This window comes from Gallus gallus, chromosome Z (genome assembly GCF_016699485.2).
Source record: "Gallus gallus isolate bGalGal1 chromosome Z, bGalGal1.mat.broiler.GRCg7b, whole genome shotgun sequence".
NCBI lineage: Eukaryota > Metazoa > Chordata > Aves > Galliformes > Phasianidae > Gallus > Gallus gallus.
The window spans coordinates 6,697,301-6,720,032 of NC_052572.1; the positions used below are offsets into that span (position 1 = coordinate 6,697,301).

At 37.6% G+C, this 22,732-nt stretch overlaps 1 protein-coding gene across 14 annotated transcripts in view; it reads left to right on the forward strand.

The window, feature by feature from the left end:
- The window catches only part of CELF4 (CUGBP Elav-like family member 4), a 725,820-nt gene that overhangs the window by 89,516 nt on the left and 613,572 nt on the right, over window positions 1–22,732 (forward strand). For all 14 annotated transcript variants that reach the window (XR_001463894.4, XM_015277428.4, XM_004937077.5 and 11 more), the window contains exon 2: window positions 8,447–8,529. Coding sequence is in view for 13 of the 14 variants with exons in the window: in XM_015277428.4 (XP_015132914.1) it covers window positions 8,447–8,529 (83 nt within the window). In the remaining variant the exon portion in view is untranslated. The remainder of the gene's footprint in view (window positions 1–8,446; window positions 8,530–22,732) is intronic.

Genomic DNA, 22,732 nt, shown 5'->3' on the forward strand with positions numbered 1-22,732 from the left:
TGGTGTTTCTTTAGACTTATTTTACTATGATTTGAGGCATTCAGGGTGAATACTGTTTAACATAACATGCAGAGATTATTTAAGAATTTTGGGATAACTTTATCCAAAAGAAATGGGTCCACTGAAGAAAAAGGGAAAAGTTTCTGAAGCATGTAAGTCTTTCATAAAATCCATTGAGTTATTCAAATAGTGCTAACAATAGAAAGAACTCAAAAGGCAGGACCCAGAACAGCAGATACAACATCTAATTAATGCACATATTCTAGGGAGATTTAACTCATAACTGTCTAAATGGCAGCATTTCAGCAATGGGATTAAGATATTTATAATTTTCACAGGTGAATCACAAACAAACAAACAAAAAAGTTCTAAAATTCCTTTTTTATCACTATATTGGAAACCAAATCTTGAAAAATTCATATTAAACTGCTTTATTAACATTTTGTCTGAAGCCATATATAAATAGTGCAAGCATGTTAGAGTTTAATTTGAGGAGGTAAGTAGGCTGAAGATAGTCAAGCTTAGAGGAGATCAAGATTTTAACTTAAACATGATGTTCTCATACTGAGACATACCTATCCTCATCTAAGTGTTCTCTAGAGCTGCTCTGACTGTTTTGTCATTAACTGAGTCCTGAAATACCAGAAACACTTTTGCTTGGTCTAGACAGGCATCTGACCTTGAGTTTCACTTTGAAATTGGCCTTCTTATGCTTTAAGATGAAAAGCATACTCTAATTTCTTGTTGAAGTAAGCTTGAGGACATGCCTCTTTCTTACAACATGGAGTCCACAGTTATTAGGCAACAAATAATTAGCTGAAGTGAGGCTGGTCATCTTAAAAATATGCTGTCTATAGTAATTAATGACATCGGATATTTCCAGGCCTTATGAGGTACACCTGAAGTCTTTTTAAAAGACTTACCTTAACCAGTAATTTATGTTCCTCTTTCTCTAAAGGGTAGTCTGTTAGTGACTTGCTGTATATATGAAAATTAGACACTATCTTTTCTGGAAAGTAAAATGTTCTGGATGGGCTTGCAGGCACGTGAGCAGTGAATATTGGCAGATACAGGCAAATAGAATTTGGTATATGCTATGTCAAATCAGTGGTTCATTCCGTCTCTTGTCTTGATTACACTAGTCAGCAGAAGATGGTGAAGAACGACCTGTAAAGAACTCTCTAGGCTCTATTTAAAATTTACCTTGTGTGGATCCGAACCAGAAAATATTCCTTTATCCTAGCGACAAAACAAACAAACAAACAAACAAAAAAACAGATGTTAAAAAAAAAGTTTCACTGTAGGATGGAGGTAGGATACCTGTGAAGTTAGCTACAAAGAAACAGAGATACACACTCAAGAGTCTGATTGTTCTGATGTGTAGATGTTCAAGACACTGCTTGCCTGATTTGGTTTAGAGTTTGGACTACTAACTACCCTGGGATAAGTTTCTCTCTCTAGACTGTAATTAAAAATTGTTTCATGGGCCTAAGAAGTTATTCATGGTGATGTTTCACTGAAACTTCCTATGATAAACTTTTTAAACTTGTGTTTTACTTAAGAAAATATATTCTTGAAAAATAGGATGGAAACTACTATCTGTATTTTGTTGAGATGTCTATGTATACTAGCAGTTATTCAAGCCTCTCTGCTGTCTGCTTGTATGCTGCTAAATGTAATTAAGCACTGCACGGTCTGAGAAAAGACTCTGATTTGAATTGTGCATATCCATGTCTCATTTTGAAGTATAAATGCATTTAAAATACGCTAACATTCTATAAATGTGGTTAACTTCTGCATTTCCAGATTTGGACTTGGTTTGTTTATTTTTAATATTGGTTCATGGGTGTGCATTTTGTGTGGTCTATGTACAGACCCCTATCAAATTACCTAAAGTAGGAAAATGACAGCATCATAATAGTTAATGGAATATAACATATGATTAAAAAGAGAATTAGCATTCCACACAGCAGGCATTTCGGATGTTAATCTGCATTGCAATATAATTGACAGGGAAGCTGATATCTGGGAAGATTTTTTATTCCTATATCTTTTTCCAAACAGCCAGTGTTCAGTGTTTGTGCAGCAAGAGGAAAAAAGAAAGTTCTAGCCAAGTGAATGTTCTTTACCAGAAAAGATGTTAACTTTCATCAGAAGGTAGTTAATCACTGAGAGAAACAGAGGAAGAAATCGGATAAAACATTTCTAGTTCCAAAAGTCTTTATTGATTGTGTCCCCCTCAAGAAAATTCAGCTCAATCTCTTAAACCCTCAAGTGATTAAACCTTGGGCAGTTCACTGTAGACAGAGCAAATGAGAACTGCTTTAAAACCAGACATGTAGGGTTGGGATAGAGGAAAAAGATTTCTTTTTTCTCTTTGAAATCCTAGCTGGGAGACCTAGTCTGAGATGTTGATTTTGAAGCAAGAGTTTTCTTAAGTGTTACAATCTTTCTTTCAGATCCCTCACTCTTGAAGAAAGGCACTGTTTATTTGCAGAGAAAGAACTCTCTGACAAAACCCTAGGGCTTGGAAGATGGGGGACAGATCCCGTTCCATCAAAGACTTCTTGTACACATCTAGATCTAAATATCTTAAACATAATTAAGATGCAGAGGTAGGAATGCATCACTAACACAAAAGCCTGGATTGTTGCTCTTGAATTGCAATTGAAGTTCTTGATGTCAATAGTGGATTGCTGGAGGTAGGCCCTTGGCTTCTCTGCCTCAGAGTCTGAGGAATTAGGTGCATTGTAGGTGACAGAGAACAAGAGTTAGACAGTAGTAGTCACTGTAGGAATTTATTATTATTATTATCTATTATTGTTCTTGTATATCTGTTAGGACAGTGGTATCTTGTTTACCAGCTCAGGTGCTATACAGGAGCCTATCAAAACAAAATGGGGAGGCAGATTTAGAAAATTTCACTTATTGTCAAAGAATATCACTTTAAACAATATCATGAAGATAATTGTATTGGACTGGGTCTCTCAATTTAGTTACACTTTCAGGTATCAGATGCAGGACTGTAGTTTTCAGAAGTTATTGCCAGTCAGGTGAGCTGTAGTAACTGGCTGAGTAAATACAATCGTAATATTTGTGATTCAAACACTGGCTTAGAAAGTCTGTCCTAAGTGTTCTAGATTGATTTAGCTGAGGTTCTGGTCTGATTCAAAGGCTCTTTTGAGAGATGCAGTAGATTATGGGTCAAATCATGCACCTAATTTTATGCTGGTGTAAATGCATTGTTCTAATAAGATATATGCAAGCTCTCCCCTTAACTGAATTTACACCCCTGTGTTCAGAATCTGCTTTAGCTTTTGGTTTTCATCCAAAAGTCTCAAAGCACCTAATTTTTTAATTTGTCCTCATCATACCGAAGAGTAAACCCATGTTATGATCAGAAAGATTAAGGGCTGGTTCCAGAGCCTGCTGAAGTGTCTAAGTATTTTATCAGTGGATTTGGGCTGGACTTTAATGACTTGTTCAGACATACAGCAAATACTTGGAAGTGATTATAGTTGTAGTCCAGCACTTAGACAATGCTTCTGGATCTAGATATATGGAAGTTACACATAAGTTTTGTTTGAGGTTATGTAGTTCTAATGATATAATAAAATATAATCAAAACAGCCTAAGAAAGGGTCATAACTCACTTAAGTGCTTGATTATTTGGCCTAAACAATTTGCCAAGATACCTGTGGCTGTCTGCCAATGTAAAGCAAAAAAAAAAAAAAAAAAAAAAAAGGCAGGGAGGAGGAGGGAACTTTAATGACAGTTATTAATAGATCCTCAGTATGTATCATCATCTCCCATCATACATAACAAGGATTAATTAAAGTACAGATAATGCATATAGTTGGTGTAACTGGGAGGTTAGAGGCTGCAGGTGGGTTCTGTTGCTGAACATGCAATGAACATGCAATGTTGAACCTAAAAGTCTATTCCTTCAGAGGTTGTTTTGGGTCCGTACAGTCAGCGCAAAGGATTGTCCTATCCAGAGGTTTATTCCTCTTGACTGTAAGGTAGAATAAATTTCTTATTAACAGTAAACCCTAGAACTACTTGTTTTATATAGCTGAATCTATGTTAGGTGAGCAGTCCTTCTTACTTGATCAGAATTATTTATCTGGTTTAAAGCAACAGAGGACCAACCAATTAACTGAAGTGATGAGTACTAAGATGTCAAGTGAAAACAATGTGCTTTAGTTTGTCCCAGGATGAGCTGAGTACTGGTTGGGTGAAACAATTCTTGATTTCCAGAATTAGGCTGTTGAGCTCAGAATGTGTCCCCTTACTGTTTTGCCTCTAGGCTTATTCACAATCTTCAGAAGACTTACTGTGGGCCTGAAGTTGCTGTGTGATCATTATCCCTCTGTATTCCATGCAATTATTATTTATGTTATTGAATTCCCTGGAGGTAAAATTAAGCTAAAGGTTGGTGGGTTTTTTTGTGTTTTTTGTTTTGTTTTGTTTTTGTTTTCTTTTGTTTCATTTCGTTTTGTTTTTGTTTTTTTGTTTTTGGTTTTGTTTTGTTTTGTTTTTTCCATTTTGAGCTTCTGTTTTTGTTTCTCCCTTCCCTTTAACAATGCTATTTCCCAGGAGAACACTTGATACATCCTTATGTTTCCAGGAGACTGCAGTTCAATAGGTTGAGAGTTAATTGCCAGCTGAGAGTTTCCAGATGTTTATATACTTGCCCAAAAAGCTGTCCACTGCTAGTAAATGAACAGCTGGAAAGATAGAATCGAAACAAAGTATCTTTCAGCTGATTGACATATGTCTGGAAAACTTGGCATGTCTGAGAGAATTAAAATTAGGAAAAGCTAGGAGCAAGTCCATCGTTATTGATAATTGGTTAATTGAATTTTTTCCTCACATTGTGATACAATTCTAAAACACTATACTTGCTCAGTTATTATCACCCATACAAGTAAATAACAGAAATAATACATAGTCTTCACCCTATCTTCCCTTAAGAGGTGTATTCAGAAATATTCGTATTATCAGGCAGTTTCACAGGGCTGGATGGTGCAAAGATTTGTAATGGAACACAAAGCCTTTCACTGAGAAATCAGATTCACATCCAGCCCAAAGAGCTGATGGCAAATGAGCTGTTAAGTGCAGTCACTCAAGAGTTCTCTATTTTTCTTTTTTACTTTTTTTCTTTGTGTTTGTGTGTGTGTGTGTGTGAAAAGTGTTTCTGTACACCAATCAAAACTTCCAATGGGGAAAACTTATTTGTTTATTTATTTATTTATTTATTTATTTATTTATTTATTTCTATGTGGGAATAAAAATGAAAGAATAACTTTGATAATTTGACTTTCATTGTGGAAACCCAATATAGTTGCTTCGTATGGCATTACCTCAAGGTTCAGCTGTTTAAGAGGGCTGTATGTTGTGGTGTTAACCTGAATGCCTAGTGCTCTATTCTCTAATGAACGTTCTCCAAGAAGGAGGAATCCTTTGGAGGAGTTGTATGCAGGTGCGTTGAAAGAAACAGCCTAGAAAAAACAGCATGTAAATGACGTGCTACAATTTGATGTGCATTAAGCATAGCAATATCAAGGATAGATCAAGTATTTTGATGTTTAGACAGGAAGAGTGGCAAGAAATCTTTTTTTGTCTTCCTAAAACATGAGGAACTGAAACATGAAAATTCTTGCAAGATTGCATAAAAAATGTCTAACATGAACTGACCTTCTCAAGTTCACTTTTGAGGTCTGTTTTAAAGATTAAGCTATACTTCACTCCAATTGAAGGTTTCTAGGACGAGACTTCTCACTATCTCTAAGCAATCAAGATTTACTTTGAGTAAGTCCTAAATAAAGGATTTTTTAACCAGCGAGACTGGCATAGTGTGTAATTAATGTGCATAGTATGTTTCTAAAGAGCAAGGTAAATATATCTTCATGAAGTATTTTTGTACCCCAGAAGATTGGTGTGTTTTCATTTTGTTTTGTTTTGGGTTTTTTTCCTTTTTTTTTTCCCCTGGGGGGAGAAGTTGTTGTTTGTTTGTTTGTTTGTTTGTTTGTTTGTTTTTCTTTTGTCTGATCATATTAAAACCTTTTACCGGATTTCTTCATAGAATCATACAATGGCTTGGGTTGTAAGGGACCTCAAAGGATCATTGGTTCCCACCCCCTGCTGCAGGCAGGGTTGCCAGCCACTAGATAAAGTTGTACAGGGCCACATCCAAATTGGCCTTGAACACTTCCAGGGCAGAGCATCCACAACTTCTGTGGACAACCTGTTCCAGCACCTCCTCTTTCTCAGTGTCCAAGTCCTTCTGTCCTAAGTACTTTGGGAAGTCTCTGGTGTTTGTGAGTTTGATACTTCTGTCACTTGCACAAGAATAATTGGAAAGGACTTCTTGAAGGTTGATGCCTGATGAGAACTTGCACACCTTCTACAGATCTTGGAAGGAAACTTCACCCCTTCAGAAAGAAAATCTTCCTACTCCATCTGAATTAAAGTCACAACACTGTTATCCTGAACTGTCGTCATGGCCATCACAATAAGGAGAAAAATATAGCTATCATTATGGGAGCTTTACACTGCATAGTTTATCTCTATAACAGTGCACTATGATGTGCCTAATTAGACTGTATCAGCTGCTCCACGTCTGCTACTAAAGGGAGACGTTCTTATTGTGTCTAGTCAACAGAGAGCACTCAGCCTGTGATTTAGCACTGAAATTAAATTTAAGCGTAGTTTCCCATTTGATTATCAAGCTATGGGTGACTTTTAAGGATCCTTTTCAATCTATTACCTCCACTAGCTGTAAACTGTCTCTATCACATTTTCTTTCCCTTTCATGGCAAATGCAGACTGAAAACTCATCCATTTAAAGGTAAAGGGGAATGAATCCAAATAATTCCAATTAGAGGATGGAAACTTTTGCTGTTTGTTCAGTCTCCTTCCTTGACTGTCAGTTTCTCCTTCTGAGAATATCAATTATTGAGACATAATGGATGTGATTGGCTTGAATATACTGAAAGGAACAAGACCTTCAAAAAGTAATATGGGGTAAGAAGAAGGGGAAAAACTATTTTTTCCATGTTAAATTGAAAAATTAATGAGTTTGTGGATTCATTTTGAGGTGAGTAGGGTGACTGCCATGAAGCAATCTTTAAGAAATTTTATACATTCTCCCTATTCCCTTGTGCATATTAATCTACTAAAATCGCTGAAAAGAAGACAAGTAAATTGTTCTTGACTAACATAATGCTATCCAAGAAATTTGGGAAAAACTGTGTCTGTTTTATGGACAGAATATCATAGGGGGGTCAGAATCAAAAGGAATCCATAGTGTACTGTTAATTCACATATTGCATGTTTTTCGTATGCATGAGAAGAAGAGTGGGTCAAGATGAGGTTTCCTTGACAGTCTATGTGTACTTGTGCTCCTCTTGGAAAATGCCTACAGTTTGGACGTGCTGCCTAAACCTTGAAAGATTTCTTAACTACATATCAGAGAGATGATGAGGTTACAGGTTTTGTGTTGTAATTTCAAAGAAAATATTCTCTGCATAACAAGCACTTCTTTTGCTGCAGGAACTGGCAGGTTTTCAGAATACTGCAGTAAGAAGGAATAATCTGATCATAGCAGATACATGCACAAGTGATAGGAGATACTGCGACATTCACCGGTTATATGAGGAGAGGAGAATAGGTGTGGGGGGAGAAGGTGTGGTAGGGTTTTTACTCTGCCATACTGTGACAGGGTTTTACCATTTGCAGTTAAGACAGCTTCCTGGAAGAAGCAAATATATGTGATACATTAGGTATCAGAGATACATTATCTCTGAAGTTCTGCTGATCTGTAATGATCTTTTTGCTTGTTTTGTCTTTGCTATGATTGGCTTCCATACATGCAGACAAAGACAATGAACCAATGAAGCTTTGCAGGAAGAACCTGCAGGAAGGTGACTTTCTGGTGTGAATACAAACTGGGAGACCACTTCTGGATTCAAGTTAGGCTAAACAGTAGTCATAGTTCTCTGCAGTAGGAAGTCCTTAGTACTTTAATACTCCTTACCTGAAGTACTTGCTACAGAGAAATGCATGAGGTCCTCAGCATGGTATGATTGTAAGGAGCTTGTTCCCAGTGCTGGCACTGAAATAGGATCTCATGACCCACCTTGTTGTAATTTCTGTTCCGAGAACATGCACATCTCTTTGTATCTGATACTTAAGTATGTAGTCAAACAGAAATAAACACTTATATCTTTGCTGTTGCTCACTTTTGCATGGGCTGAGTGGAAGCGATGACTGCTTAATTTCTAGACTCTTTACTACTGACTTACTAAAGGGAGATTTAATGGTTAATTTACTGAAATGGGTGACAATAGGAAAGTGGTTTATTCCACATCTCATTTTTTAAAAAATCTTTTCTGAAACACTACTTTTACTGAGGTGGTTTCTTTGCTGTTATTGTTCACAGGCTGTGCCTTCCTAACATACTGCGAAAGGGAGTCTGCTCTAAAGGCCCAGAGTGCACTGCATGAACAGAAGACACTGCCAGGGGTGAGTTCAGATTTTTTTAACCTGTTCTTTTAATTTTTCTAAAAATCTAAAATTGATTTCATATGGAGTTCCCATCTTGAGTTTGGAAGCATAATGTCTCTGGTTGCTTGTATGTCTCACTATTTGTATTGTGCTAATAAAATCAAGATATCACCAACCCACCCAAATTATATCCATGCACAAAAAGAAAAGGCTTTTCCTGGCTTCTGAAAGGAGCAAAGCAATAATTAAATTGTTGTGGATTGGATTCTACTGAATTTACTCAGGTGAGGAAAGGCTTCAAACTTATGACTGTTACAGTGAAGTATTAGAACTGCTCACAAAGTGTTAACTTACTGTTTTTCTTCTCTGAAGCAAGGTGTGGTACTGAAAAATCAAGAAACAGATCACATTATTGAGTTATCACAGAAAGAAAACATATTCTTGATGACAAAGTGGTTTGACTCAGTTGCTTTAGTATTCAAACAGCTGTAGCAGATTGGAAAGGCGGTGAGACAAGAGAAAGAGAGAGAGAGGAGATGAACACAAGATAATGAGGAAAATTATTCACATGAGCAAGATCTAAGGTTCAGACAACACAACCAGAACTAAAAATAGAATCAGCATTACGTGGGGAAGACCTGCTCTGCTGGGAGGGGTTTCCAGTTTAGCAGTAACCAAGAGAAGGGAGAGAGAGATTATTTAAATTCAGATGTGGTATACAGATTGGAAACAGCTGAATGCAGGATTCCTGTACACTGAAAACCAGAACAAGTCTGGTTTGATCCTAAAGTCAGTGATCAAGTAGCTAAGACTGACATCTTGGGGGTCTCAGTTTTTGCCTAAATCAAAGGGAAATTGATCCAAAGTTTTGCTTTATTACTTGGTGTTGAGTGAGTCCTGTTTACCTGTAATCCAGCACTTCAAAAAACCTAAGATAAACCAGTTGCTCTGTTTCTGAAGAAAGTGTTGATTCTGCTCTGCTTGTTTCCATCATCCTGGGTCTATTTACCTATCTCTTTGCCACCTTGCCATTGCAGAGATGCCCACACACTTGCTCATCTATGTCTATCTTTGCTTTAAAGGCCATACCTTATGTAAATACATACATACTTCATTCCCTAAAAATACATCTCTGTCAGCTGACAACTCCCTCAGAAATATTTTTTCTAGAAATCCGTTAGCCACAGATGGAAAGTTAACATTGGAGGTTAATGTTTAGGTGTTTTGTTTTTTTGGTTTTTTTGGTTTGTTTTTTTTTTTTTCTTCCTACAGTTAATATTTTCTTCTATTATTCAAGAATTAAGAACTGGAAGTACATTAAATTAAAAATATATGTATGTGTTGAATTGGGATGTTTCAGGTATTTTACCTGAAATTTTCTAAAATAAGCTTGAAATGTGTATTTATTAAAACTAGAGGTAACTTTGTTACAAATAGGCTTCTTTACATGTGTATATTTCTGAATCCTGGCTTGCATTTGAGGGATTCCAGATCACAAAACTCTTATAATAAAAATTGTTGCTTTGGACAGTGACAAAATTCCACCAGTTGAACTAGCATAAAGATGCATTTCACAGGTTATATTGTTTGATTCTATAATAGAGATAAAACATTTGTTTGTTGGTTTATGTCACTTCTATGCCATATAGACCATGCTGACCATGCTGATTTCAGAACACTTTTTTTGATTTGTTTTTTATACTTTGAAGTGATGCATCTGTATCTGATTAAACTGAGAACAGTGAACCCTCTGCAATTACAACCTGGATTTTGACAGTTCTGAGCACTGACTTCTTCTGTCCCTTTCACTTCTTGTTCTGCTTGTCTCAGGATAAACCTCGCTTTTCACTGGCAAACCTTCTGCGTACGGTCTTCTGCCAAGTTTCTGAACTCATCCTCTGAATGATGTCACTGTAGTTTATTTAAGGAAACCAGCCTTGTCTCTTGATAAACTATTATGCCTGGATACTGTTTTATGATTCCTATGTGAGTAGCTAAGAATTATTTATGACTTACCTGACTGTGCTGGATAACAGGCACCAACAATATCAAGAATAGTTCATCATCATAAAATAAAAAGCATTCATAAAGGTCAAGGGTCTAAGTCTTCGTTCACATGAGTTCAAAAACGACACATATATAACACCTTCTCTTGACCCTCTAGTGTCTGTGACACAGACAGCACTACTGAGAAAGTTAATTAACAAGCCTGGTGTAGGGGGGAAAAATAGTACTACTATGAACAGTTAAATCAGAATGCTTCTTTCACCTCCATCAGTAAACTCTATATTCATTTTCTCCTACAGTATTGCTGTTCGTGTTCCTTGTATTCTAAAACAGAGAATTGAGTCATTTTTAATATTATGCACATAAATGCTAATGTATGGAAATGGCGAGGCATTAGAAATTTGTGTCCAGATTCAGACGCCTTGCCTCTTAGCTATGTGTCACTGTGTTTTTAGTGGAGTGGCTACATGCACATATTTTACAGTAATTACTTTCTGGATGTGCTTTGTAAGATGACAGAAATATGTTTCACATATTTTTATGTTATATGTGGGACATAAAGTCATCTTGTGGAATAATCAAAAGACTTCCAGGCAGGTATGTGTTTATTAATGAAGTCTTTATGGCACTTTGTTTTTGGGCAAGAAGGAATCATGAAGTAACTAGAGTGGAATGCAAACCATAAAATTATTAGTCGAATCCTCTTCCTCTAAATGAATTAGTCTCTTTTGGACAGTTTGAAATTATCACCTAAAATTGAAGGTTAATGTAGGAGGGTGTGTGTGTATGTGTAAAGAGCACTTTTGTGAGCATTGGACATCTCAAATTAAAGCGTTTACTTGTGATTGTTTATTTTACATATAATAGAGTAGCTGGATGATGAAGTATATTAGTTCTTTAATAATTTATAGAAATGCTTTGATGTTGCAGTAATTACATTAAAGGTCACATATCAAAGGTAATTTGGTTGAGCAGCTGTGATGGTTTCTCAGAAGCAATCAATATTGCTGTCCGTGGTGCTGATTTCACCAAGGGGACTGCCAGATTAAAGGAGGCTTATTACCAGCCAGACAGGCACGAGGGAAATCAAGAACAGATTGGAGAGATGCACAATTCTCTTTCCGCACCTATAATTAACACTGTTCACCATAATCTGTGCTAATCCTTCATAGTGGGAAACCACATTTATTTCCAACATCATAAAAAGCAAATTAGGCAAGGAAGAGTAATTTGGTAGAGAGGAAAGGAGAAAGGGAAAGTAAAAGTTGATTCACTCATGGGATTTCTGATGCTGATATATCTCTTAGTGATGAAATTCAGCATTAGACACAGTCTTTGGTTTGGGGGAAAGCACGTTTTGGAGGTAGGGGAGTGATCTAGACAATGACAGTGAAAGGATGTGAGAATTATCTGTCTGCAAATTTTGTATAATATTGTCTATTTGCCCCACAAACCTCCACAGGAAATGAAATCAAGGAAATAAAATTATGTTTTAAGTGTAGTCATTTTGATTACAAATTATCATGAAGGCAACTTTTTCTCCCCTTTTCTTCTTTCTGAAGCAAATGGCAGAGGATAATGCTGAGAAATGTAATTACACTATCAAGATCTACTTTTATTTATAGCACAAATAAACTGAGCTCATATTTGATAAGCACAGCAGCATTGCTTCATTGTGGCTCTCAGGCACAGTCAGTGAAAAGTCCATGTACACTTGGTTGGAGGCACTGCCTCTTTGCATAATGTTAAAACCTCCCTGTATTACCTGCAGAAAAAACTATGAAATTAAGTAGCTAAGAAAATGTTAACCTCAGCAATTCATAGGGCTTACTCAGGTTGCAGAACAGACCTGGTATTCGTAGTGTAGCTATTCCTCCTGAAAGGAAGAATGGTACTACGTAAGGGTTTAATAAATTTCAGTCCATAACAACATTAGTTTTCTTATGAATGGTACTGGTATTCTATCTTTTCCAACATCTTGATAAAAATGCATTCTGCCTTATTCATCATCACTTCTCTTAAACAAAGAAATAAATATACATCTTTAATATTAGATAACAGGTGGGCACATAAGACACTTATTAAACCCAGTTAAAAATAATAAATAAGGAAAAAAAAAGTCTGAATTATAAATTGTGTTCAGGTTCCAAATAATTTTGCTCCATCTTGTCAGTCTTGTCTGGTTTAAATTTGTATGTGTTTGTGAGGAAAGACCACTGAGAATCAGGAGCGGAGGTAGGAGGTCTTGCAAATCTAGCTTCTCTTAAATCTCTGTAATGAGGCCTAAATGAGACATGAGTGTCATGTGGACTTCGTAAGTCTTGCACATTTAGCGTGAATTTCACTGGTCAAGCAGAACTTTCTATAATTTTAGTCTATATGTTTAGTGTTTCTAAGTTGATTGTTTGTTTGTTTCCCAAAAAGCTTATTAGAAAACCATTAAGCCACATATTACTCTGCATACTGTGTTATGCCAGAAACTGGTATTATATTCCTGCATCTTCCTATTTCAAAAGTTTTATCTACCAATGTAAATTGCAATTTGGTCAGCAGCAGCAGGCTGGATGGGTTCCATTGATTAAAGTAGCCTGCTGAACACACAGCCTGCTCACCATGCCCTTTAGATTTTGAAAGAAAACACATTTAATTGTTCCCCTGGGAGAAACATGTCTGTTTTCTGAAGTTAAAAATGAAGATGAAAAGGAATAAAAACAGATTTGAGGTAAGAGTCTTGTGAAAAACGGTTCTGTAGAAATTCTCTAGTACTCTAAAATTTGCGGGTGTCAATGTCATGGTTAAAAAGATTCTCTTTTTTTCTTGTTTCCTCCTTCTGACTGACCAGACAGTAAAAGGATTTTTGGATTTTGCTTTGGAAAGAGGAGTGAACAAGAGAGAGAGGAAACCATATGCACTTTCCATTTACTAAAAACTCCTATAGTTTGACAGTGCTGTTCTGTTCGCCAGATGAGATGAAACACCTGGGTCCTATCTGCTTGGTAAACATTAAAGTTCCATTTCACTAGTTAAAGATTGGCTTCTGTATCGCTACACAGCAGCCTCTGGAATACAAAGTAAACTCTCTCTCTCTGCCACCCAGTCCAAAGAGCACAGTAGGAAAAGGATACAGAGCAAGCATTGTGGCAGAACCAGTGTGTTGGATGCATACTCTTATCTCTGCTAAGAATGTTTTTTTCATTATAGTTGTGGTGGCTGACCAAGCTTATCTTGAGATATGCAAAATGAGAACCAGTCTTCTCAATTGTTTGCAATTTGGTGACACTTGAAAAATGGCATACAAAAATAAATGAAGAAGGTAGTATTGTATTGTCTTTCTATTTGACACCTTTGGGCTCTCAAAGGATGATTTCCAAGTTATTCAACAAAAGCTTTTGCTGGACCTTCATTTGCTTTGTGTTATTCAATGACAACTTTTTTTCTCTGACATGTCTGCCATAGGAGGATCAATCTAATTTTATGTACAACTGTAAAGATGAATGATAAGTAGAAAGGATTCAGGCAAGTACAAGCTGAATAAATTATAAAGGGCAAATGATGACAGGACTGGGGGTCCCAAGAGGCAGTGATATGATAACAGAAACTAAAGACGAATTTATGATGGATGTAGTTAGCATGTACTGAGGCTGTTAATTCTTCAGGGTAGTTTTACAACTTCTTGTGATTGGAGCAATCAAAGTATTTCATTTTAAAGAGATGCTGTATATTTTCACTTGTCTGTTCTGCATATTTGTATGTATGGCCTCATTTATATGCGTAGCAGTAAACTCCCATAGGCTAGTCAAGCTTACCTTCCATCAAAGGGCTGCTGTTCTCCAAACCATTGTGCCACCGTTTATGCATAAATAAATAGAGAATGTGTAAAGATTTGAGGGCAAACCTCAATCTCAGTTAAAAAAAAAAAATACAAAAAAAAATTCAAAAAGACACAACTTTTTTATTTTCATAGCACACTGCAGTCAAACCAGTCCAGATCCTGCAAGCAGCTGAGCACCTTCAGCTACCTTCAAAACTGAGTCTAGGGACTGAGGTAGCTCACAGACCCCTGATGAAAAACATTTAACAAGTTTCAGGTAGGTCAAATTTGGGGCTTGAGCTTCTTTAAGAACAGCTGATGCAGCATCATAAAGTTGGAAGCAAGTCTTATCTCAGAGCTGTTCTTGATTGCCTTTCATTCATACTCTTATTTCTATCTCTTGTTGCTTATTATTAAGGATATTTACATGAAAATGATCTTTTTTCCTCCCTCTAAAGAGTTGTCTCGTCTGTGAGTAATGCTTACTCTGGCCTACATTTGTGAATGCCATGGGTTTGATTCTGACTTCATTTACACAAGCGTAAATCAGCAGTGATCTGATTGAGGTCAAGGGATTTATATGGCATAGGAAAGAGCAGACTCAGCTATATTTGTCACTGCTGAAATGATGTCATTGTGAACCAGTACCACAGCTCTAAAAGAGGAAACAAATTTCTACCAAGAATCTTTGCATTCGAATATCTGATCTCATAAAATACTGAGCATCCCTGACACCTGCTGGGCCATTCAGTAGCTCTCATGGTCTTTTACTAGAAAGAAGTCCCAGCTCGGTCTTGTAGGAACTAGAGATGGCTGATTCCTTGGTGTTTCAGTGGTGTCAGTCATTAGGTACTAATGACAAGGTGTCTAAGCACTAAACACTAGGTGTCTAGTTTCCAGTTGTATCGCCCTACTTATTAAGGGAAAAATGGGATACAACCAGGAATAACTTCCAAGCAGTAGACCTCTAATTCTAATTCTATGTTCTCTTAGAGAGAGAGAGCAGAAGAAAAAAACAGGCACAGTTTAACAGTCAATTAACTCCTCATCTGTTCAGTCATAGGGCTGATAGTGTGCGTGCTTCTACCTAGTGTGATAGGAAATAGCCATTGTTTATAAGGTAACCTCTCTGTAAATAACTACTTCCCATATTTGCACTGTATAGTAATGGAAAAGCTTGTGAAGACTGATCTGTCATGCAAGACCAGCATAATATTGCAATGAAGCACTTCAGCGAGGATGCTGTATAGTTATGTGACTCAGGCTTTCATCAGTGGTAACATGTCTACCTATACTACTGGTTTAATAGTGGCAGCTGTACTTCCCACAGCTTATGTAAGTGTAAGCTATCTACTCTGTGCTTCTTTATAAAGTGAATACATATTCTAAACCCTTCAGATACACAGTAAGACAAAATTAATTCTGTCCAAAAATAAAGTAAAACAAAGTAAAATAAGAATTGAAGACCATGCACGGAACTGATAGATCAGGCTTATATGTCTGCTACCAAAATTATTGTTGAAACAGAGGTATGTCTTAGCCTGGTTTAATTTAACTACCATTTATAATAGGAATTAGAACACTACAGCACAGATTTTAAATGCTGTGGAACAGCTATACTCCATGACTAATTCCAGGAGCATTTACATAATAAGGACTTGAATCATGACTGAAACGTTATTTCTGTTGGTGCTCCCTATGCTAGCTGGGTTAGGAACATACAGACATGTTAAATACACACTATCAGTTTTATTGTAGATAAAATGCATGCCTTGACATAAGAAACACAATCAGAAGATGCAGATCTTCAGAAAACTGTGTATCCTGTATTAAATTATCTAAGTTCATGATTCATGCATTAAGCTTAAAACTGTGCATAAAGTTGAGAATACCTTTTAAAGAATTAGCTGAGCTTCAATCCTTTTGGGAGTGGCAAAGATTGTCCCATTTATCTACATATGGATAATTTTTTATAGGACTTGACATAATGTAACCCATTTAGCTTCTGTGCTTCACTTGTACTATGCTGTTTGGCAGGAAGAAAGTTGTGCGAAATGACTGGTCATGAGATTGCACTATCAGTTCAGGCAAGTAGATATCTGAAGTGACTTTGCTCTGTTGAGTAGCTGCATCGAGAGCTTTATAGTGGCACTGCATGTATGAGTAGCTGCACTTGGCAGGTTCCCAGTAATGTCAAATCTTTCTGATTAGTTTCTGTAAGTACAAGGACAAAATTAAGCCTAACCTATTTTTTTCAAATAAGAAAAGTGCATTTCCCATTTTTCTCTTTAATAGGAACTTCTTATATCTTGTTTCCCATACTTTTTTTTCCTCTTCCCATCATGTCACCCCTTAAAAAAATCTTGTCTCATTAAAATACAACTCCTTTTAAAACCATGCACCTTCAAATTCCTTTGAGTTCTGTACTAAATTTTGACCTTGAGATTCACATATTTTCAGCTCTGAATGAACTCACTGTTGCTAGCATGTAGTTACTCTCCTCTTTTCCCCCTAGGTATTTTGAACTGCAATCCTCAAAGTCTCTGCTAGTTTCCACTGCATATTTTCTTTGGCGTGTTAGGTGATTTTTTTTTTTTTTTTTTTTTTTTTTTTTTTATCACTGTCTTTCTAGGCAGGTTTTGGCAGAGCAAGTCTTGTCCAGCTATAACTAATCCATTTCAAGCTCAGGTTGCTTCTTTAAGCAAATTGAGTGAATTTTTCTCTTGTTGGCTCAGTCATTTCTTTGTTACTGCAGAGACTTTGCATGGTAAATATGTAGTATATAAGGCATGCTGGCATGAGTTTCTGATTTCATTTATAGCTCTGATCAACAGAATAGCACTTTGGATCCAAGGTGGTAAAACTGGAATCAGATTTTCTGGGCCTTTTTTTATATGGATGACTTAGAATCAGCCTCACTGTCAAGATATTTCTTGGTAAATGTATGAGAGGTTGCATGTCTTTTGCATTATTTAGTGTCTTTTTTCAATAGTCTCACTAGTACCTCATGTCTGGCCAAAGAGCACTGTCACAGAATCATAGAATAGTCTGAGTTAGAAGAAACCTTTAAAGGTCATCCAGTCCAGCTCCCCTGCAATGAACAGGGACACCTGCAGCTAGATCAGGTGCTCAGAGCCTGGTCCAGCCTGACCTTCAATGTCTCCAAGGACAGGTCATCCACCACTTCTCTGGGCAACCCAATTCAGTGCTTCATTAGTTTATTATAAAAATCTTTTTCCTTATATCCAACCTAAATCTTCCCTGTTTTAGTTTGAAACCACGTTCTTTTATCACAACATACCCTGCTAGAGACTCTATTGCCTTCTTTCTTACAGCCCTTGTTTAAATACTGAAAGGCCACTGTCTCTTCTTCCTAGAGCTTTCTCTTCTTCAGGCAGAAAAGCCCCAGCTTTCTCAGCCTGTCCTCATAGGAGACAGTTGCCATGGCCCAGGTGCAAGACCTTGCACTTTGGTTTGCTGAACCGCACGAGGTTCTTCTAAGTCCAGTGCTTGAGCTTGTCTGTCTAGATGGCATCCTGTCCCTTGGAAATGTCAGCTTCATTATGCATCTGGTTGTTATCTGCAAAGTTGCTGAGGGCGCACTCAATCCCACAGTTGGTGTCACTGATGAAGACATTAAAGAGCATTGTCTCAGTAATGAGAGAAAACACTGATCACTAATCTCCTTCCAAACATTGAGCCACTGACCAATACTCTCTGGGTACAATGTTGCAACCAGTTCCTCATCTGTCCACTCATCAAATCCATCTCTCTCCAATTTGGAGAGAAGGATGTTGTAGGGGACTTTCCTTAACCCATCCCTACACAGCATAACAACATCCATATGTTCCTCCCAGGGTACCTGTTTCTGTTTCCACTGCCTGTGCAATTTCTTTTTGCTCTCCAGTTTGATCATTAGGTCTCAGTTCAACCATGCTGATCACTTATCTTCCTTTCCAAACTTCCTGCACTTGGGGATAGAGAGCTCTTGTGCCCTAAAGAAAACATCCTTAAAGATCTGCCAGATTTGTTCTGCTCCCTTGTCCCTGAGGAGTTTCCTGGGAAATTTTGTTGACTAATTCCCTGAAAAGCTGGAATGTGTGTTTCCTAGAGTTTAGCACCCTGATTTAGCATTTGTGTCAGTTCCATATACCTCAAGAGTGTGAATTTCACCATTTCATGGTCACTACAGTCCAGGAAGCCTCCAATCCTGTCACTTGTTTTGTGAGCAACAGGTTCAGTACTGAATCCCCCCTGGTGGGATTGTACGTTACTTGGCTCAAGAACATATTCCAGGAGCCTCCTGGATTGCTGGCAGCTCACCATACTACTTTTCCAGTGTGTTGAAATGGTAGAAATTCCCCAGCAGGACAAGATTCCCCTGCAATCTTGGCTCCGGCTCCTCCTGTAGCTCAAGGAAGGAGGCTTCATCAGCAGGCTCTGCTTGATCAGGTGGCCTGTAGTAGACATTATCATGAGGCTCCCTTTGTTCCCTCGGTCTCTAACTCTCACCCACAAACTTTCAGTTTTCTCGTGACCACTCCTCAAGGACAGCTCTTCAAACTCCGTTCCTTTCTTGCTGTAGAGGGCAACACCATCTCTCCTCCTTCCTCATGTGTCCCCTGTGAACAGCCTGTTGCCATCAATAGCCACACTCTGGTCATGGGAATCATCCCAGCAGGTTTCGGTGACAGCAACTACGTTACGATTTTCTAGTAATACAGTAGCATCCAACTCTCCCTGTTTGTTTCCAAAGCTGTGTCTGTTGGTGTAGAGGCATTTCAGCTGAGCAGCAGGCCCTTCCATCTTCTTGGAGAGTACTCCTTAATTTCTTTGAATTACATTCCTTGAGTTTTCCAATTGCCTTCTCCTATTGATCAGTGGTCCCTGGATCACTGTCTCCTTTTCTCCTCCATTCCATCTTACTTTGCATGTTTGTCCTTGCGACCTCTTTTATCCTTTGTAGATTTGCTGGAAACGTTCACATAATGTCTGCCTCACAAAATAAATTGAGATTATAGCTGCTAAGGCAGAATACCATGCTTCCCATCTATGTCTTCCTGAGAGATCATGCATTTTTACAGACAAGAGGAGAGACTTTTCTCCATTTGTGATGCTAGGTGTATAGAGTTGGCCTGTAAATCTCATGTTTTCTGAAATCATGAGGCTCAGTATATGTGTTCATGTTGCCCAAAAACAGAAAAGGCTGTCAGTAAAGGTTTAGTCATGCAGTAGTCTCTTCTCTGTTTTTTCTTTTTTGTAGTACAACTGGGGATTGACTTGTGTGCCTGATATGCATAGAGGGAGGGAGATGGTGGTGAGGAAGCCTCACAGGCTAGCCGTTTGGACAACAACAACTTGCAGTGACATGTTCTTTGACTGACAGTATTGTATTTCTGGAGAAACCAAGTATAGCATGTCATTTGCATCCAGTGATACGGTGGTTGCTGAGGGAATCTTGGCAAATAAATAAATAAATAAATAAATAAATATGTTCCTGGGCTCAATATGGCTTTTGGAAGTTGTTTTATGGGCTTTATGAATGTGAATAAGTGAAAAGCAGAAATGACCCCCTTCAAAGAGAATGTCTCAGGTGCCAATGAAGATCTCAAATTTATCTCTGTTGCTTTTGTGTTTGTCTTATATTTTATTAAGCCTTAAACCTTTTCTATCTGCACTCTAAACTCAAGCTGCAATAGTAGAGTGGTAATGCTTCTGAAGTGAGCCTGTCCAAAATAATTTCATTGTCCTTGTTGAGTGAAGTGCAACAATTAAGCAGACAGCACAAACGGGTCCAGATAAATTGGGTATTTACAATTATTTCAGTTTGGATAATCTAATGTGATGTTCATTGTGCTGCTAAGAAATGTGCTTTCCAGTGAGTGACGCTCCTATTCTGTTCTCTTGTTTACCGGGTGTAAATTCAGGGCTTCTCTGTGGACTCTTGTGAAGTTTAAGCTAATTTACATCACTGCAGCTCAAATGAGAATCTGATCCTCTTTTTTTAGTTGCCCTGTATAGCTGCCTCCCTTCAGCTGTGCTTGCATTTTAGAGATGCAGCCAGGGGAGCTGGAAGGTCATTTTCTTTATTCCTGGGCCAGGGTTGTGTTGTTGAACTTCTTCACTTTGGGGAATCCAGCTTTCTTTGAGTGCCTCTTTGCTCTGAAGCACAGAAACTCTGACTGACAACTCGAGTTACTCTCCATATCTGGCATTGCTGATGACTTTCTGGGTAGCATTGCAGTCAGATCCCCTCATTACTAATGCCTTGATTTCTTGGTATTAGCACTTTGGGGCTGCATTCTGGCTTTCCACCAGGTCCGGCTGAAAACTCATAATACTCCCAGTTGAAAGGCAGGAAATTAATGCCATCAAATTGACACCAAAAGGCAGATCACTGTTATTTTTTTTTTCTTCATTTCCCTGCAGTATATATTGCTTTTCCTTTCTTCCTCCTGCCCTATCCTACCTCTCCCCAGCTACCCAAAAGCAACATGCTGTGTTTCCAGGCAGTCTTTGCCTGTTAATCATATTTGGGCCCAGTGATTTTCCTGCAGACCCTGGAGTGTGCAGTGCTTAGACCTTGGTTATTAGTTTACACAATAAATGAAGCACATTAGAAGAGGATAATCAGAGCTCGGAGAAGGCCACCTCACTCGTTGTCTGAGGAGGTTATGTTAAGCCTCCGTAGTTATTAATACTTTCCCATGCAGACAGATGAAGACTAAGAGTCATACTTATCCTCTTTTCTCTCTCTTTTTTTTTTTTTTTGCAATGATGTGCCAGTGTTATGATTATGATTACCACTGTTATGGTTATTCACATCCCATCCAGTCAGCAAAGACTGCTTCTGAGATGTTGCTGCACTCTTGCACCAATCCATGGTGCCTTGGTGATACAGAGCAGAGCCACTGGAGGTCTCTCCATTTATATGCGGGAAAACATCCTTGAGAGTCCTAGAAAGTCTCTGCTAGCTGTTATTGAATTGCAGTATCTTGTCCAGAGGCCAAGAGAGTTCTGAACAGAAGCCGACACTAATACAAGCGCCAAGTTTAACAGCAGCCCTCTTGATGTCACTTGCTTTGCCTTTTAATACCAACTCTAACCTTGAACTTAGACTAACAGAACGTGCTTCCCTGTAGCTCTTTGAAACCTAGCCTAATACTCTTTTAATCAAAGTGAATGAACCTTTTTCCTTTTCATCTTAGAGCAATTATATCAACAAGGATAAAATCAACTCTGTACTAAGTGGACTCAAGTGTTTACATATATATATACATTTATATATGTATGTATGTATGTATACTTAAAGTTTTTATTCAATTGGAGAAAAAGTTTAACATTTTTCTCCTAGAAGTAGCTATATTTTGTCATTTGTCCTCCTCTTTCTGGCAGCTACAAAATAATCAAATCTTCATCAAAACCCAGCGTTTGGTAAGGTGGTTGGAATTTTCTCCCTGAAAGGACTTGGAACCATGGAACATTTACTTAAACAAAATTGTTAAAATAACAGCATTTAACCTTGGTGTAGAGACTAGACAACCATTCAATGGCAGCTCACATCAGTGTATAACTCTTTTCATCTGCTTGCGTACCTATTCCTTTCATGTCCTCTACCAGCTTTTTTTAGAAGCTGCACTCAATTTTCATCTTGTTTTGCTTAAAGAAAACTGCTTTTCCATAAGTGGTTTTAGCTTCTTAAATAGGGGTCAGGTCAGTGATGAACAGAAATCATACACCTGTAAGACCATAATATCCATCTTGGAAACTTAAAATCACCAGTTCTTCCAATTGCTAAAACCTAGATTAACCATGTCCAACTTAGAGTATTACTCCCAACAAAATTATTGATTTGCCCATCCTAAAATTACTTTTCACTGTATGGAAAGGCACATGTCTAGAATGTGCAGTTCATATCATTTCTCCTTTTACAGAAGCCAACTCCTACCCCTGTTTTCTTCCTAAAAAGCAGGTGGTTCTGTTTCCCTTATGCTTGCAATTATGACATTAAAATGGGATGCTTAAGCTTCCAAAATGCTGTACTTAGATGTTGATTATTCTTATCTAATGGAAATAAGCATTTCTGTCTTGACATGAAAGCTCACTGGTCTGTCACTTGATGATCAGATTCTACATTTTTTGTTCTTGCCCTGACAATGTTTTTGGTAAGGTCCTAATATAATACTTATCTTTTTTTCTAATGCAAATATTTTGCTCTAGAAAATGTTTATTCAAGACCTTTCAATTTGAGATATTGGGGTAGTTTTGATCAAGTACTTATTTAAGATCAATTTTTGGAATATGTTATATAATCCTTGTTGAAGTGAAATGGACAGAACAATAGAAGTCAGCCCAAACAGGCACACATGACATTTGCTGCACAAATAGAGCTTCCAAGGTACA